Source organism: Procambarus clarkii, unplaced genomic scaffold (assembly GCF_040958095.1).
Source record: "Procambarus clarkii isolate CNS0578487 unplaced genomic scaffold, FALCON_Pclarkii_2.0 HiC_scaffold_343, whole genome shotgun sequence".
Lineage (NCBI taxonomy): Eukaryota > Metazoa > Arthropoda > Malacostraca > Decapoda > Cambaridae > Procambarus > Procambarus clarkii.
This window is the reverse complement of record NW_027189376.1, coordinates 156,294-173,591: the sequence shown is the minus strand read 5'-3', so window position 1 is coordinate 173,591 and position 17,298 is coordinate 156,294. Positions and strand designations below refer to the sequence as shown.

Genomic DNA, 17,298 nt, shown 5'->3' with positions numbered 1-17,298 from the left:
TGGGTCCAAGGTGCTGCCAGAGCTGATAGTAAAAGCTGTGCCGGAGGTGAACCAGAAGGACCGCGGTACAAGTGGAACGCCGGACAAGATAGATCTAGCCAGCATCCTTGAAATGAGGCAGAGGACAGTCAAGTCATCGTATACCCGGCCTGTGTAGTGACAGAGTCGGACGTAGCCGCCGAGGAAGACATTGGAGATGATATGGCAGTGTCGACTCCACCAAGGGAGGAGGTCAACATGGACATGTCTGGGCTGTTCGACGAAGATCGAGCTCAGAAGAATGAGGATTCGAGGAGACAGGAAGTGAAAATGACCCTACCTGAAAAGTTCAGCGTGAACCGAGCGGACCTGATTAGGGCTCAGAAAGAGGAGTTTATAGATCTAATCAGGGAGGCAAAAGGGGGAAATTCATGTCCGGAGTCCCCCGTGTATTACTACTTGGACGATGATGTACTAATGAGGAAATGGCGACCGGACAAAGCCGGCGCAGATAAGGTATGGTTGGAGAAGCACCAAGTGTTAGTGCCGAAGGAGTTTAGGGCGGCTGTGTTAGAACTAGCCCACTCCGTAGATATGGCAGGGCACTTGGGGTGAAGAAGACCTTAAATAAGGTGCAGGAGCACTTCTACTGGCCGAACGTGTGGAAGGAGGTAAAGAAATATTGTAGGACATGTTTGGCGTGCCAACGTGCAGGTAAGCCGGCTCCGGCTATACCAAAGGCACCCTTAAAGCCCATACCGGCATTTGGCGAGCCTTTTGAGAGAGTCTTGATAGACTGTGTAGGTCCGTTGCCGAGGACCAGAAAAGGCCACGAGTACTTACTGACCATAATGTGCACGGCCACCCGTTTCCCTGAAGCAATCCCCCTGAGAAGAGTGACGTCGAGAGCCGTTCTGGATAGACTACAGAACTACATTGCGTGGGTAGGAATGCCCAAGGTTATCCAGACGGACCAGGGGAGTGTCTTCCAGTCGAAGTTGTTTAGGGAAACTGTGAAAGGATGGAGAGTAGAGCAAGTGCGCTCGTCACCGTATCACCCTCAGTCGCAGGGAGCATTGGAGCGTTTCCATGGAACGCTAAAGAGCTTGTTGAGGATATACTGCGCTGAGGAAGGGAGTAGTTGGGACGAGGCATTACCATCCGTGTTGTTCGCCATCAGGGATGCGGTAGTAGAATCACTCGGATTCACCCCATTTCAACTGGTGTACGGACACTCCGTGAGGAGCCCAGTGGGCGCGCTGAAGGAGCAGCTCACCGTGGATAGGCCTAAGGTGGACGTGGGAAAATATGTGAAGACTTTTAGAGAGCGACTCTCTAGGGCCAGAGATTTGGCCAAGGAAAATTTGAGGACATCCCAGGCAGAGATGGTAAGGTACCACGACAGGAAGGCGAAGGGCAGGAAATTTCAAGAAGGAGATCAGGTGTTAGTCCTGCTACCGGTAAAAGGAAGTATATACGAGTCGAGATTTTGTGGACCATATACCATCCAGAAGGCATTAGGGGATGTGAATTATGTAATCCACATGCCAGATCGTCCGAGGAAGTCACAGGTTTGCCACGTGAACATGATAAAGAGGTACTATGACAGAGATAAGCCTCTAGGCGATGAAGAACCGATGGAAACCCCATTGCAGGCGACGGTGCTGTGTGGAGGAGACGGAAAAGGGATAGAAGAGGAGAACTGTAAGTTAGAGAAGGCCGATGGCGCGAAGATATCAAATACAGAAAGCCTGGCCAAGATAGGTGAGCGTCTGGGTCATTTGGAGGATGACCAACGACAGGAGCTAGTGGAGATCCTACGGAGGAATAAGTCGTTATTCACGGACGTGCCTAGAAGACACCGCGGAACGGTGCACGAAGTGAATGTAGGGAGTGCTGAGCCCATCAAGCAGCACCCTTACAGAGTTAACCCGGAGAAAGCAGCGGCAATGAGAGCAGAAGTGAAGTATCTGCTAGATAACGACTTGGCAGAGGTTAGCGACAGTGACTGGAGTTCGCCGTGCCTCCTCGTGAAGAAGAGTGACGGCACGTACCGGTTCTGTACCGATTATAGGAAAGTGAATGCACTCACGGTCGCTGACTCGTTTCCGATACCGCGCATTGACGATTGCATAGATCGGATTGGGAGTGCACGGTATGTCTCGAAGATAGACCTGTTGAAGGGATACTACCAGATTCCCCTGTCTGAGGAGGCCAAGAGGATCTCAGCGTTCGTGACACCCGACGGCTTGTACCAATATAAAGTGGTGCCGTTCGGAATGAAGAATAGTGGTAGTTGTTTTCAACGAGTAATGAATCAGGTATTACAAGGCGCGACTGGATGTGCAGTGTACATCGATGATATTGTGGTGTTCGCTGATTCCTGGAAGGATCACGTGGATCGACTTTTAGATTTGTTCGATCGGTTGGAGAAGGCCAACATGACGATCAACTTGGCAAAAAGCGAGTTCGGGAGAGCCCGCCTGGAGTACCTTGGATATATAGTAGGGCAAGGCGAGGTTGCTCCGGTAAGAACAAAGGTGGAGGCCATTGACAACTTCCCGGTGCCCAGGAGTAAGAAAGAATTGTTGAGATACCTCGGTATGATTGGGTATTACCGGAAGTTCTGTGAAAATTTCTCCACCGTAGCCGCTCCTATGACGAGTTTGCTATCAAAGAGCAAGAAGTGGGAGTGGAATGGAACAGCACAAGAAGCGTTTGAGAAGACCAAAAGACTGTTGACTGAGGCACCTGTACTAGTGTCGCCAGATTTTGAAGCGCCGTTTACGTTATTTGTAGATGCCAGTGATATAGGGGCCGGAGCTGTACTGACGCAGCAGAATGATGGAATTTACCGCCCCGTGTCCTTCTTCTCGAAGAAGTTCGTTAAGCACCAGAGGTCGTACAGTACAGTCGAGAAAGAGACTTTGGCCCTGGTGATGGCATTGAAACATTTTGAAGTGTATGTGAGTGGGGGGGACACCCAGTGACGGTGTATACAGACCATAATCCCCTAGTTTTCCTGAAGAAAATGAAGCATGCAAACCAGAGATTAACCAGATGGTTTTTATCGCTCCAAGAGTATGACCTGGTGATAACGCACATAAGAGGGCGAGACAATGTAGTGGCTGATGCGTTATCTCGAGCCTAGCCACTAGAATAACTCTCAAAAATAAGGGGAGGGGAGTGTTATGATCTCAGCCTACAGGAGAAACGAGTCTCCCTCCTTGAGAGTTATTCGTCAAGCCTGACCTGATTAGAAGGTCTAGCGAATATTGAGTGATAACGCATATGTAAAATAGTTGCTTGGATATGTATAACAGTTTGAGATCATGGGCAATGAAGAAGAAAACAGATAAATGACTGGCGAGGAGATGTGGACATTTTGCTGGAGGCGTGAGGCTCGCTTCCGGAGGACCTTGACCTCACTTGAGTGCCAGACATCGCAGGGGGAAGCCGCGCTCCATTTGAGCTCCCGCCAGAAGGGAACCCCTAGTGATATATCTCGAAGAGAAGAGAAGTGTGTAGACGTGCCAGCTGTGGAACCGAGCTGGGAACGTTGTGGTATCAAGTCCTGGTCGACGAGCAGAGTTTAATAAGCTACTCAGAGGCATTTTCGTGGGCTGTGTGGAGCGCCCTGACCAGACGCCGTCAGAGGAAAAGCGCCCTCGATCAGTTAATCTGTGGTAAGCACGATATACGCCAGTTCATAGTGATCTTGTAGTTGGTCGTGTGCCCAGCGACGTAGCAATGTTTATTTATAAGTTAGACATGTTTTAATAAGGCAGAAAGCCTGAAATAGGAGAGTGAAGAGGGAGGAGCACGGAGCGACGTCCGCCCCCTCTGAGCGCTGGCGGACGACTGAGGGAGCCTGGCTCTTGACGGAGGAAGACCCTCCCAGCGAGTGAGGACCGCCGCCAGGCGAGGTGGAGTATGGACCCGCCCAAAACGGGGGAGTCCACTCTCACTGTATGTAGAGAACAGATAGAGGTTTGAGGCAAGCATATTGTGTGGTTATTTTTGTTTATGTGTTAAAGGGGAACATTTTATTGGAGTGTCGATGGGTTGCAGGTTTGTCTTTTGGGGAAGAAGTTGCTGAGAACTTCGAAGCCAGCAGATGAAGTAGCTGATGAGACTCCAAGGTAGTGGAGCAGAGGACCTCGAGCTGTGAGGAGAAGCAGCAGTGAAGAGGAGTGTCACGTGCTTCTGTAGAGGTGGAGAAGCACCATAGTTGCTCGGGGAAACTTCATGGTGTAGCAGCCAAGAGAGCTGTGGAGGACCCTAGCAGAAGGGTGAAGCACCGTAGTTGCTCAAGGAAACTTCATGATAGCAGCCTGGAGGAGCTGCAGAGGATCCTGGTAGTGAAGCCCGGAAGAACCTAAGGATATTAGGGTAGTGAACTTCCAGAGGTGGAAGGGGAAGTTCTGGTGGATTACTTATAGGGAGTTGATAGTGTTTGGTTGTCATTAGCGTGCAAGACGCAGTGAGAGGTGAGTGACTGTTGGCATTCTTATGTCAAGGAGTTTTTTATACTGAAGTATCAATGAACATTTATACTGGTATATGTTATTGCATTCAAATGCTGATTTTCTATATATATGTTATCTTGCTGATGGTGCAACAGTGTATGTAGGCTTGATCAACTTGAGGAGGTTGATAGTATCAGGTGGTGAACCAGGAGATAGGATACCACTTGATAAGCTGATAATAGAGTTCTGATGGTGTTGGAGTGCAACCTGATTGTGATATTATAGAGTATAGGATTCATTATTATTATATGTGTGTATGTATCGTGTATGTGCTTTGTCCAGTAAATGTGTCACAATTTGCTGGTGTTTGCCCTTGTCCTAGTGAGGCTTCCCAGGAGGTAGTAAAGAAGGAGAGAGAGAGAGAAAGAACCAAGAACCACTGCCGTGGACAGGGTAGGAGGTAATACTAGTAAGTCATAGGGGATTGAGGAGATCATATCTCATAAGGAGAGAGTGGGGAGTCACAGCGGCTCGAGTGGGTGTGTGCACGTGACAACGAGGCTAAGTGTTGGAGCCGCATCCCCTAAACGTGTGACGTTGAGCCCCTCTCCAAGAGCCAGAAGCGCCAAGGGTGATCTCCTAGTATAAGCACTCTGCCGAGTTGTGGGTTGGGTTGTCCATAGAGAAGGATCAACGACGACAACACCAACCAACCCACAGTCTATAATAATCACCGAATGCCCAGTTATTAGACCATTCAGACCCGTTGGCATGAGGTACCTGGAGCTTTGCAATTACTTTATTCACTCTCGTGTTCTTGAAGATATCCTCAGTGTACCCAAAATTTGCCAGTGCAGGCCACTAAACACATGGCCCTGTATGACTAACCATCCTGTGAGATGGGGACTTGTATTACCACTGCTACCTTATTCACTCTTGTGTTGATGATATCCTCATAATGCACCCAGAGTCTGCCAGTGCAGACCGCTTATCACATGCCTCTGTATGACTAACCATCCTGTCTGATGGGGATTTTTTAGCATGACGTAGCTAGCTTTTTGACACACTGTACTCCCCTTCATATAGTCTAGGGTAGCTGCACGAATGCTGATGTACCTAATGTATTAATAATAATAAAAAATTCCAGTCCCCTGCAAGGATCGTTGGGACATTTCTGTTGAGCACCTTGTGAATGGCTCTCGAAGGGATGGCGTGCTCGCCTGGGGGGATGTAGGCAGTTAAAATACCAAGTGGGCCATGATTCGTGACTATTTCCACAGCTAGGGAGCATATTTCCACAGCTAGGGAGCATATTTCCACAGCTAGGGAGCATATTTCCATAGCTAGGGAGCATATTTCCATAGCTAGGGAGCATATTTCCACAGCTAGGGAGCATATTACCACAGCCAAGGAGCATATTTCCATAGCTAGGGAGCATATTTCCACAGCCAAGGAGCATATTTCCACAGCTAAGGAGCATATTTCCATAGCTAGGGAGCATATTTCCACAGCTAAGGAGCATATTTCCACAGCTAGGGAGCATATTTCCACAGCTAAGGAGCATATTTCCATAGCTAGGGAGCATATTTCCACAGCTAAGGAGCATATTTCCACAGATAGGGAGCATATTTCCACAGCTAAGGAGCATATTTCCACAGCTAGGGGCATTTTCTTCTTGGAGGTAGATGTTGGTGAAGGAGCAGCCCAGCTTGATGAGCACCGCAACACCTCTATTATGCCCAGAGTTCCTTTCAGTGGTCGTGTATCCATGAAGTTTAATGTGTTGGTCTGGGCGTGCAGAAGTCTCGTTTAATAGGATGATTTCAGGGTGATAGTTACATGCTTCCAGCTCTAGTAAATATTTGTTGTGGAAAAAGTGCCTTATGTAAGTGCCTTATGTTAACTTGCATAATTGTAATCCCCATTAGTGTTTGGTGTTTCTGAAGGGGTATGGTGACCTTTCAGGCTGCTTCTTTTGCTGGCCTTTTTTCTTAGCTGTTTGTACAGGTTTCTCTTCCCTTATCTGGTGTGCTTCCCCTGCCCCTCGCTTGTGCTCTGCTTCCTCCTCCTCTTCTTCTTCCTCCTCCTCTTCTTCCTCTTTTGCTACATCTTCCTCTTCCGTTTCTTCATCTTCATCTCCTGAGGCTTGTTCGTCTTCTACTACTTCAGTGGTCACTTGTGGAACTGTTTGTCTGTGAACGATGTGGGCGCCGGGCTGGGTGTGTCACAGTGGGCGCCGGGCTGGGTGTGTCACAGTGGGCGCCGGGCAGGGTGTGTCACAGTGGGCGCCGGGCAGGGTGTGTCACAGTGGGCGCCGGGCTGGATGTGTCACAGTTGGCGCCGGGCTGGGAGTGTCACAGTGGGCGCCGGGCTGGGAGTGTCACAGTGGGCGCCGGGCTGGGAGTGTCACAGTGGGCGCCGGGCTGGGTGTGTCACAGTGGGCGCCGGGCTGGGAGTTTCACAGTGGGCGCCGGGCCGGGTGTGTCACAGTGGGCGCCGGGCTGGGAGTGTCACAGTGGGCGCCGGGCTGGGAGTGTCACAGTGGGCGCCGGGCCGGGTGTGTCACAGTGGGCGCCGGGCTGGGAGTGTCACAGTGGGCGCGGGGCTGGGTGTGTCACAGTGGGCACCGGGCAGGGTGTGTCACAGTGGGCGCCGGGCTGGGAGTGTCACAGTGGGCGCCGGGCTGGGAGTGTCACAGTGGGCGCCGGGCTGGGAGTGTCACAGTGGGCGCGGGCAGGGTGTGTCACAGTGGGCGCCGGGCAGGGTGTGTCACAGTGGGCGCCGGGCAGGGTGTGTCACAGTGGGCGCCGGGGGGCAGGGTGAGTCACAGTGGGCGCCGGGCTGGGAGTGTCACATTGGGCGCCGGGCTGGGTGTGTCACAGTGGGCGCCGGGCTGGGTGTGTCACAGTGGGCGCCGGGCTGGGAGTGTCACAGTGGGCGCCGGGCTGGGAGTGTCACAGTGGGCGCCGGGCAGGGTGTGTGTTACGGCCCTCTCGGGAGGCAACGGGGTTCTTACTCTGATGTTATGAGGAAATAGTATCCGACCCCAAGCCAGTAGTGGCTTTCAAGGGATGTGATCCGTGACGCAAGAAAATTAAAGGGGAAAGGTAAAGAAGGTAAGAACTTAATACTATAATTTACCATCACCAAATAAATAAATATATAAAAGAGTGCACAGGGGGAGGAGTATTAACACTGTACAGGGGAAATACACAGTGGTCTTCTGCTGAAGACTCTGGATGCCGACTCTCGGTGCTGAGTCCTCGGTGCTTTCGTGGTCCCTTGACGAATCCTTCGACCAAGCTGAGTCTACCCCAAACACAGGCCAGCCAAAACACAGGTCCACTGGGGGCACCGCCGTGGAGGCCGTCAACCACACGTCCAGCAGGTCTGCTGGCAGGTTCCGGATCAGCAAGGCTGGTCAGGCCACTCCACGAACGATATAAGGGTAACGCCCTAGACAGGAGCCTCGTGTGATGCCACAAATCACTCTCCTGTCCTCAATACCCCTGTGGATAAACGTCTCCAGCAGTCGGTCCCGGGAACGACGATCCTTTCAACTGCCTCTTCACTGGCAGGGTAACACCACAGTGTTCTTCCGGGGGACGACTTCACAGCTGCTACAGCAAAGCACAAGATATGGGGACGGCTGCCTTGGGTAGACTGACTCAACTTCCATCAGAGCAAGTCCCAGGTCGACTCTGTAAGCAGACACTTCATCAATAACTGGGACACACTAAGGCACCTCACTTACAGGCTCAGGCACAAACGCCCACCTATCCACTCCATAGATGGCGCTGGTGTCTGAGCACCACCTCACCAGAGGTCAGCAGCGGCTGTGTTGAGCGCTGAACAGGACTGGAAACTGGCCCTTGTGGCCAGTACACGTCATCCTCACCAGGTGTCGTCGTCCGTTTGAAGGGGGTTTCGGGAGCTGACCCACAGATGGCGCGGTCGTCACTGCTCCGGGCTCGGACGCTGGATCCGGGTTCGTAACACCTCCCCACCAAAAGGAATTTGGTTTGGGGTTCTATAAAAAGAAACACAATCCAAATTAGTACGGCGACACAACTCCAAATGGTCTCACTTATACTATGAACTGGAGTGATGAGGCTGTCTTGTCCACAGAACATTTCTACTGGGCAATTCCGGCACAACGGGGACTTGCAGATAGAAGGCAATGACCTGCCTGGCGTAATCTTCCACATCTCCACTGCGATGTCAAGCAGGGGCATCACCTCACATCTCTCAAGTAAGGATCGGTGTGGACACGATCTGGGGCGACTCGACACTTCCCTATGTTGTGGCACCGATGATGGCTGGACACAGACGGCATTTCTGGTACCGATCCAGCGGTCCTTCAGGGAGTCGGGCACCTGGAATACAGGGGTCTGATAATTCAGAATGACAGCGACAGCGGGTAAAACAGTACTTACAGCATACTCTACTAGGTCCACACCTAGTCCCAACGGGGCTGTTCGTACGTCGCAGATGGCATTCGCTCTGCCACCGTCAGGTCGACCAACGTTCCACATAACGCTGCATTGAGGCTCAGCTATCACGCGGGGGGTGCCAACCTGTCGGAAACAGTCACTCACATTATCGTATCTCGTACCTCCTGTATCAACCATCACCTTCCAGGTCCCTTCTTCGACTGCATCACTCATAGTGCACGTCGCTAATCCCTGGGATCTCTTCACGATGTTCACGGGAGCCATCATCCTTCGGGTCGTCCACTGATCCTTACTGAGAACACAGAGAACACATACGAGAACAAAACAAAATACCGGTAGGAAACATTTGGTTACCTTAGGGACAAGTTTCATGAGCTTGTTATGTCCATAACCGGCAATATCCACTAGCCTGGTTTGGACTGAAGAGGGCTCTAGAACCTTTGCACATGCCTCACATACCTCTGACGTCTGGGGAATCTCTGGCCGGTTCAATGAACGCTGTACAATGCCATACCGCAAGTACTCATCTGCCTTCGCTCCAGACTCGTTGGTAACCGTGGGTGCCTGCACACAAGGCCTCTCTTCCTGCTCAGTTACCTCTGCTATCGTAACCGCATGTTCCTCATCGGGAGACGAATCAGGAGACACTGTTAGAATACTGTCGATCTGCGGGCGAGAGGACAAATTAAACATGTTTAAATCCGGGTCTGTCTTTACCTGGATATTACCACTGCCTGTTGTCACCTCCGACCTTGCTGTTTCGGCCGACTCGTCCACGACCTTGGGAAGATTGATGCTCCAATCTGTCACCAAGTCGTTGGCTAGTACCACGTCAATCCCAGCCACAGGGAGGGTATCTACTACTGCCAACGCACATGTGCCGCTGAAGTAAGGCGAGTCGAGATGTACCGGCACCAAGGGGTGATATACTGCGTCCTAGGAAACCCAAACAGGACAACCTGTTGTCTCCCGTCCACACTTACTCCCTCGGGTAACGAGTTCTTCACGATCAGGGACTGGGCTGCTCCACTATCTTTGAGCACTACAACAGATCTACCAGTATGATCACTCGTTACATACCCGCTTGAAGTGTGAGGGGCGAACAAACTTGATCCTTCCTGTGTCGTCGTCGACTGGTTTCTGCTGGTGGTGTAACACAGCTCATCATCATCACTTCCCTACGTGCGCCACCACCTCTTCTGCCTCGGCACATAGCAGCTACATGCCCTTTCTGCCCACAAGTCCAGCACACCACATTCCTCCTCGGACTCCGGTGTTTAGGACTGCTCGGACTCATCCTTCGAGCACTACTTGGGGGCGTCTTCTTAGCGCTTCGTGGGACGGGAGTCTCTTCTTCGTCCTGAGGTTTATCCAACCGGCGTTGGTAATGCCTTGGGACGTACTTAGCAGAAGGCCTATGCGTCAGGATATACTCTTCAGCCATGGTGGCTGCCGCACTCAAGGTCTCTACCTGCTGTTCCTCTAAGTACGTCTTCAGGTCTCCAGCCAAACAATCCTTGAAGTCCTCTAGCAGTATAAGCTGCTCGAGGTCTTCTTTGGTCTCCACCTTCCGAGAGGCACACCATTCCTGAAAAAGTCGCTCCTTGATTGTGGCGAATTAGGTGAACGTTTGCTCTGAAGTCTTTTTCAGGTTTCTGAACTTTTGCCTGTAAGCCTCAGGTACCAATTGGTACGCCATGAGCACAACCTTCTTCACCTTATCGTAATCACTGGAGTCGTCAAGGGATAACGTGGAGTAGGCGATTTGGGCCTTCCCAGTCAAGACTGACTGTATCATGATGGCCCAATTCTCCCTTGGCCACTCCAAAGAGGAAGCGATTTTCTCGAAGGCTGCAAAGAACTTTGACACTTCCTTCTCATGGAATTTGGGGACCATTTTGATGTTTCTTACCGGATCGAAACTACTGGTTTCCGTGGTTGGCCTCCGACCACCGCCTAATCGTAATACTTCTAGTTCATGTTGTCTGTCTTTCCTTTTCTTCTCTCTCTCGCTGTTTCTCTTCCCTTTCTCGTTCTTCTCTCTCTCTTTCTCGTTCTTCTCTCTCTCGTCTCTCTTCTCTTTCTCGCTCTTCCCTTTCTCGTTTCTCTTCTCTTTCTCGCTCTTCCCTTTCTCGTTTCTCTTCTCTTTCTCGCTCTTCTCTTTCTCGTTTCTCTTCTCTTTCTCGCTCTTCTTTTTCTCTTTCTCGTTCTAATTCCAAACGCCTTTTCTCTAATTCTTTTCCTAATCTCTCTCGTTCCATTTCTAATTTCTTGTCTTCTCTCTTTCTCGCTTCTTCTTCTCTTTCTTTAGCGATTTCTAGCTTTTTTCATTCTATTTCACGATGGATCTCTAGTTCACGCATTTTCACAGTAAGTACACTTATATTTAATTCACTCTCATCACTTTCGACATCACTGCTCTTACCTTCCTGTTCAATGGAAGCTATTTCCTCACCTTCCCTTATACTAGGAGTCTCGCCTTCCTGTTTCTCTGCCTTCAAATGCCGGTTAACCTTGGACAAGATCTCCACACGGGAATCACTGGCACGGATCTTGATCTCCAGGTAGGCGCTCATTAGCCCAAGTTCCGGTTTGCTCAGATATTTTAATCTGGCAAGACAGTCCTCTCTGTTCAGAAAAGCCTGAACCTCGTCCAGTTCATCGATGGTAGCTTTTTCTGCCATTGTCACCGATGGAACACTCAACTAGCACTTAACACACTGCTTACACGTTAACACTTAATGTACCAAGCACTGTTCTACGCCAATATTGCACTTTATCGCACCAAACACTGCACTTGCCAATATTGCACGTAATCACTTCGGGCACCGCACTACGCAATATTGCACTTAATCACGGCGAACCCTTCACTCTACAATATTGCACTGAATCACTGAGCACCACGCTAGTCAATATTGCACTTAATCGCTTAGTCACAGCGAGCACCGCACTGCACAATATTGCACTTATTCACTCTTGAGCACCGCACAGGACGTATAACGTCACAATCATCACACAGGGGGAATTATATACAGGGATTACGCCACTTCACCACCCCTGTCAAACATACTTAACAAGGGGACGGATCCCGCTGGGGATGCCAATTATGTTACGGCCCTCTCGGGACGCAACGGGGTTCTTACTCTGATGTTATGAGGAAATAGTATCCGACCCCAAGCCAGTAGTGGATTTCAAGGGATGTGATCCGTGACGCAAGAAAATTAAAGGGGGGAAGGGAAAGAAAGTTAAGAACCTAATACTATAATTTACCATCACCAAATAAATAAATATATAAAAGAGTGCACAGGGGGAGGGGTATTAACACTGTACAGGGGAAATACACAGTGGTCTTCTGCTGAAGACTCTGGATGCCGACTCTCGGTGCTGAGTCCTCGGTGCTTTCGTGGTCCCTTGACGAATCCTTCGACCAAGCTGAGTCTACCCCAAACACAGGCCAGCCAAAACACAGGTCCACTGGGGGCACCGCCGTGGAGCCGTCAACCACACGTCCAGCAGGTCTGCTGGTAGGTTCCGGATCAGCAAGGCTGGTCAGGCCACTCCACGAACGATATAAGGGTAACGCCCTAGACAGGAGCCTCGTGTGATGCCACAAATCACTCTCCTGTCCTCAATACCCCAGTGGATAAACGTCTCCAGCAGTCGGTCCCGGGAACGACGATCCTTTCAACTGCCTCTTCACTGGCAGGGTAACACCACAGTGTTCTTCCGGGGGACGACTTCACAGCTGCTACAGCAAAGCACAAGATATGGGGACGGCTGCCTTGGGTAAACTGACTCAACTTCCATCACAGCAGTCCCAGGTCGACTCTGTAAGCAGACACGTCATCAATAACTGGGACACACTAAGGCACCTCACTTACAGGCTCAGGCACAAACGCCCACCTATCCACTCCATAGATGGCGCTGGTGTCTGAGCACCACCTCACCAGAGGTCAGCAGCGGCTGTGTTGAGCGCTGAACGGGACTGGAAACTGGCCCTTGTGGCCAGTACACGTCATCCTCACCAGGTGTCGTCGTCCGTTTGAAGGGGGTTTCGGGAGCTGACCCACAGATGGCGCGGTCGTCACTGCTCCGGGCTCGGACGCTGGATCCGGGTTCGTAACAGTGTGTCACAGTGGGCGCTGGGCTGGGAGTGTGACAGTGGGCGCCGGGCTGGGTGTGTCACAGTGGTCGCCGGGCTGGGTGTGTCACAGTGGGCGCCGGGCTGGGAGTGTCACAGTGGGCGCCGGGCAGGGAGTGTCACAGTGGGCGCCGGGCTGGGAGTGTCACAGTGGGCGCGGGGCTGGGTGTGTCACAGTGGGCGCCGGGCTGAGTGTGTCACAGTGGGCGCCGGGCTGGGTGTGTCACAGTGGGCGCCGGGCTGGGTGTGTCACAGTGGGCGCTGGGCTGGGAGTGTCACAGTGGGCGCCGGGCTGGGAGTGTCACAGTGGGCGCCGGGCTGGGAGTGTCACAGTGGGCGCCGGGCTGGGAGTGTCACAGTGGGCGCCGAGCAGGGTGTGTCACAGTGGGCGCTGGGCTGGGAGTGTCACAGTGGGCGGCGGGCTGGGTGTGTCACAGTGGGCGCCGGGCTGGGTGTGTCACAGTGGGCGCCGGGCTGGGAGTGTCACAGTGGGCGCCGGGCTGGGAGTGTCACAGTGGGCGCCGGGCTGGGAGTGTCACAGTGGGCGCCGGGCTGGGTGTGTCACAGTGGGCGCCGGGCTGGGTGTGTCACAGTGGGCGCCGGGCTGGGGGTGTCACAGTGGGCGCCGGGCAGGGAGTGTCACAGTGGGCGCCGGGCTGGGTGTGTCACAGTGGGCGCCGAGCAGGGAGTGTCACAGTGGGCGCCGGGCTGGGTGTGTCACAGTGGGCGCCGGGCTGGGTGTGTCACAGTGGGCGCCGGGCTGGGAGTGTCACAGTGGGCGCCGGGCTGGGTGTGTCACAGTGGGCGCCGGGCTAGGTGTGTGTCCCACCACCCCAACACGTGTCCCACCACCCCAACACGTGTCCCACCACCCCAACACGTGTCCCGCCACCCCAACACGTGTCCCACCACCCCAACACGTGTCCCACCACCCCAACACGTGTCCCACCATCCCAACACGTGTCCCACCACCCCAACACGTGTCCCACCACCCCAACACGTGTCCCGCCACCCCAACACGTGTCCCACCACCCCAACACGTGTCCCACCATCCCAACACGTGTCCCACCACCCCAACACGTGTCCCACCACCCCAACACGTGTCCCACCACCCCAACACGTGTCCCGCCACAGTTAATGCTGAACTTCATGGATGGCCGTCATGCTTGTGCTGGGTGTTGAGAGCTGAACATTTTGGTAGATACTAGGTGTTGAGAGCTAAAGACTAACGAAATACAGAGTTAGGAGGTGGAGGAGGATGGATGGTAGAGTAGAGATCGTGTGTGTTCCGTGGGTGTCTAAGAGAGTGTAAGAGAAAGTCAATGTGTTGTTGGTGATAAGAGAGCAGTCTGTCAAGTTGTTTGTCTAGTAAAGTTTTCCAGTAGACATTGAGGGCAGGAATGTTGGTACTCTCGTGAAGACTTTCGCTGGTATTGAACTCTTCCTGACAAGTGTTGGGAATACATCTAAGTGCTCTGTTTTGTATTCTCTGGAGATTTAGTTTATTAGTTGCTGCCGCTGAGGAGAGAGAAGTGGAGCATATGTTAGGAGTGGTCTAGTAAGTGCTTTATAGTGGTGCGTTTTAGTATCAGGTTTGGCAAATGTAAGTCTGTATAATTTGTTCATGGCTTGGTGAACTATTGCATGTTTCTGTGCAATGTGTGTGTGTGAAAGAGTAATTGTTGATAAAGTGTGAGGCCAAGAGGAACAAGATACAGAAATGTTAGTAGGATTAAGGAAGAATGAATAGAGTTGAACTGGAATAGGGTGTGCAGTTCCTTTACAGAGAAGTAGGGGACTTTTTAGTTGTTGAAGTTGGTTATAATGCGCCAGTGATACTCCCATTCTGTTACTACATAAAGTTGTTGTTGTGCTTTCCGTGATCAGGTGAGAGACATGCAGACGTGATGTGAGAGACATCATCAGCATAGCATATAGTTAATATGGTGCAATGAATAGGGTCAGGAATGGCAGTAATGCTTAGGGTGTAAAGTGTCAGGCAAGGACAGAGCCGTGAGGAACACTGGCATGTAATATGAAGTAATTAGTGTGTTGTTGGATGAACTTAATCCTCATTGTCCTATTGTCTAAGTAGTTAGCAAGAAGTTTAGTGGTGATAATGGGGAAGATTAAAGTTGTTTGCATAATTTGAGGCCGTCATGCCAGTGTCAAAGGCCTTCTCAACGTCCTTAGTGATGAGTGCGCTCCTAAGCCTTTAGTGATGGTTGATGCTGATGTAATTGGTCATGATATTTAAGGCGTCAAGTGTGGACCGGTGAGGCCGGAAGTCAAACTGTTTAATAGTAAGTCATTGTCTTCCAGGTGCGTTGTCTTCCAGGTGCGTTGTCTTCCAGGTGCGTTGTCTTCCAGGTGCGTTGTCTTCCAGGTGCGTTGTCTTCCAGGTGCGTTGTCTGCCAGGTGCGTTGTCTTCCAGGTGCGTTGTCTTCCAGGTGCGTTGTCTGCCAGGTGCGTTGTGAGTCTCATGCTAACTTGCCTTTCAAAGACTTTGCCAAGTGTGTCTAGAAGGCTGATGGGTCTGTAGTGTTTGGGTCAGTGTGAGGTTCCCAGGTTATGGAGTGAGAACAGCAGTGGCAGAGTTGACGGTGAGAGGAAAATAACCAGAGGCAAGAAGGAGGGTGAATAAGCTAGTGACAGCAGCAATGATAGAAGCAGGTAATTGTCGGAGGGTGTGTCCAATGTCAGACGCACCAGGGGCGCTGCGACGAGTGCCCATGAGAGCTGTCTTGACACCTGCTGGAGTCAGCGGAGTCTGTAGTTCAGTGTGAGAGTTGAGGTTGTCAAGGTGGATGAGGTCGTCAGGTGTGGTTTCACGTCTGGTTTGGTGTGCCCAGTCTTCTACTACTTCAGTGTTGGGAAGGGCAGTTGGTTCAGGAGGAAGGGGATGAAAAATGCGTTCCCAATGGTGTTTGAAAATGTTAAGTACTTCGTCAGGTTCGGCGATTTTGTTATTTTGAAGAAGGTATTTAAATGATGTATGAACTGATCCTTGTAAGCGTTTGATTTGTGTCCAGAATTCCTGTTGTGTCAGTGTTCTGTGTTGTTCTGATTGTTCAATGAGGTGTTTCCAGTGTTTTGTGTGGTCTTACTCTAGGCTGTTGAGGATGTGGGTTTTTAGTGTTGTGAGGTCCCAGAGTACTTGTCCCTAGCGATGTGTGTTGTGTAGGACTCGAGAGTGTTTGTAAGCTAGGAGGCGTTTAGTGAGAACGGAAGGGTTGACAAGTGAAATGTGGTTTGTGTGTTGTGTTAGGAATGGTGATGTTTGCTGCATGTATGATGGTGTCTTGTATGTTGTGTGCTTGTGTGTCACTGTCAGTGTGATGTTTGTCATTGTATTCATAAGTGAGATTAGTATCATCAATGTGTTGTTTGAACATGTCCCAGTTTGCCCTGAAGCATGAGAAATGATGAGTGGTGGGGATTGTCGTGTCATGAACCCCCAGAGCCTCCCTGGCGGCGTAGTGCCTTACACAAATTACCAAGAGCCTCCTGGCCTACAATAGTTACGTCTAGATGATAAGAAAAAGTCCAACAAAAGTTACCAGTTGACTGGGGACAAAATTATAAGCATGACACCATAATATATTCATACAAATTCACCCAGAACAAAACTCATAATAGCACTTATGAGGTTCCTTGCTGGCCTTAAGGTCTTAACAAGGTGCGGGGGTGACAGATAGCACTTTTTTTTTCTACCACAGACGTGGCCACACATTTATAATGCTAACCAGCATATATACATTTTCTTCTGTCCTCCATGGACAGGGTTAGAGAAGTGTTAAACATATAGTTCAAGGGTTTATTGAACACTCAACCACAGAAGGCGATTCGGTGCTTTTAAAATGCTAAGCTAACCTACATACGTAAATACATAGATACACAGATTTACGTATGCCCTACATAAAGTGTTTGATGTGTCTTTTACATAGTGTCATTAATGTACATTCACAAAGGTGAAATGTAATTCTGATCAGCTTCCATATATACTTTATACTCATACATATACATACACACACATATACATACATATATACACACACACACACACATGCATTCACATACATTTGTCTCATTTACTCTGACAGGGTAAGGTGGCTGATAAAGAAACTAGTGTGCAATTAAGCACTTAATCACTGAAGGTGATGAAGGTGCATCAGATAGCACTGATGGGGTGGGGGGGGGGGGTCAAATCTCAATAAGGACATCCAAAATCTCAGTCATGTCTTCTCCTGCCCAC

The 17,298-nt window shown here is 50.8% G+C and overlaps 1 protein-coding gene across 1 annotated transcript; it reads right to left on the bottom strand.

The window, feature by feature from the left end:
* Nucleotides 1-6,372: 6,372 nt before the first annotated feature.
* On the bottom strand, nt 6,373-11,163 carry LOC138361388 (uncharacterized). Its single transcript, XM_069320737.1, has 3 exons — nt 11,057-11,163; nt 9,047-9,194; nt 6,373-6,663 (listed from the first exon to the last, which is right to left on the bottom strand). Exons 1-3 carry the CDS (start codon nt 11,161-11,163, stop codon nt 6,373-6,375), a joined length of 546 nt encoding a protein of 181 aa, XP_069176838.1.
* Nucleotides 11,164-17,298: the final 6,135 nt, after the last annotated feature.

Coding starts and splice junctions, on each gene's coding strand:
- LOC138361388 (XM_069320737.1), bottom strand. CDS start 11,163: ATGGAACGAGAGAGATTAGGAAAAGAATTAGAGAAAAGGCGTTTGGAA. Junction 9,195..11,056: donor GAGAAACGAGAAAGAGAAGA/GCGAGAAAGAGA, acceptor CTGTGTTCTCAG/TAAGGATCAGTGGACGACCC. Junction 6,664..9,046: donor GAGGTACGAGATACGATAAT/GTGAGTGACTGT, acceptor TGACACACCCAG/CCCGGCGCCCACATCGTTCA.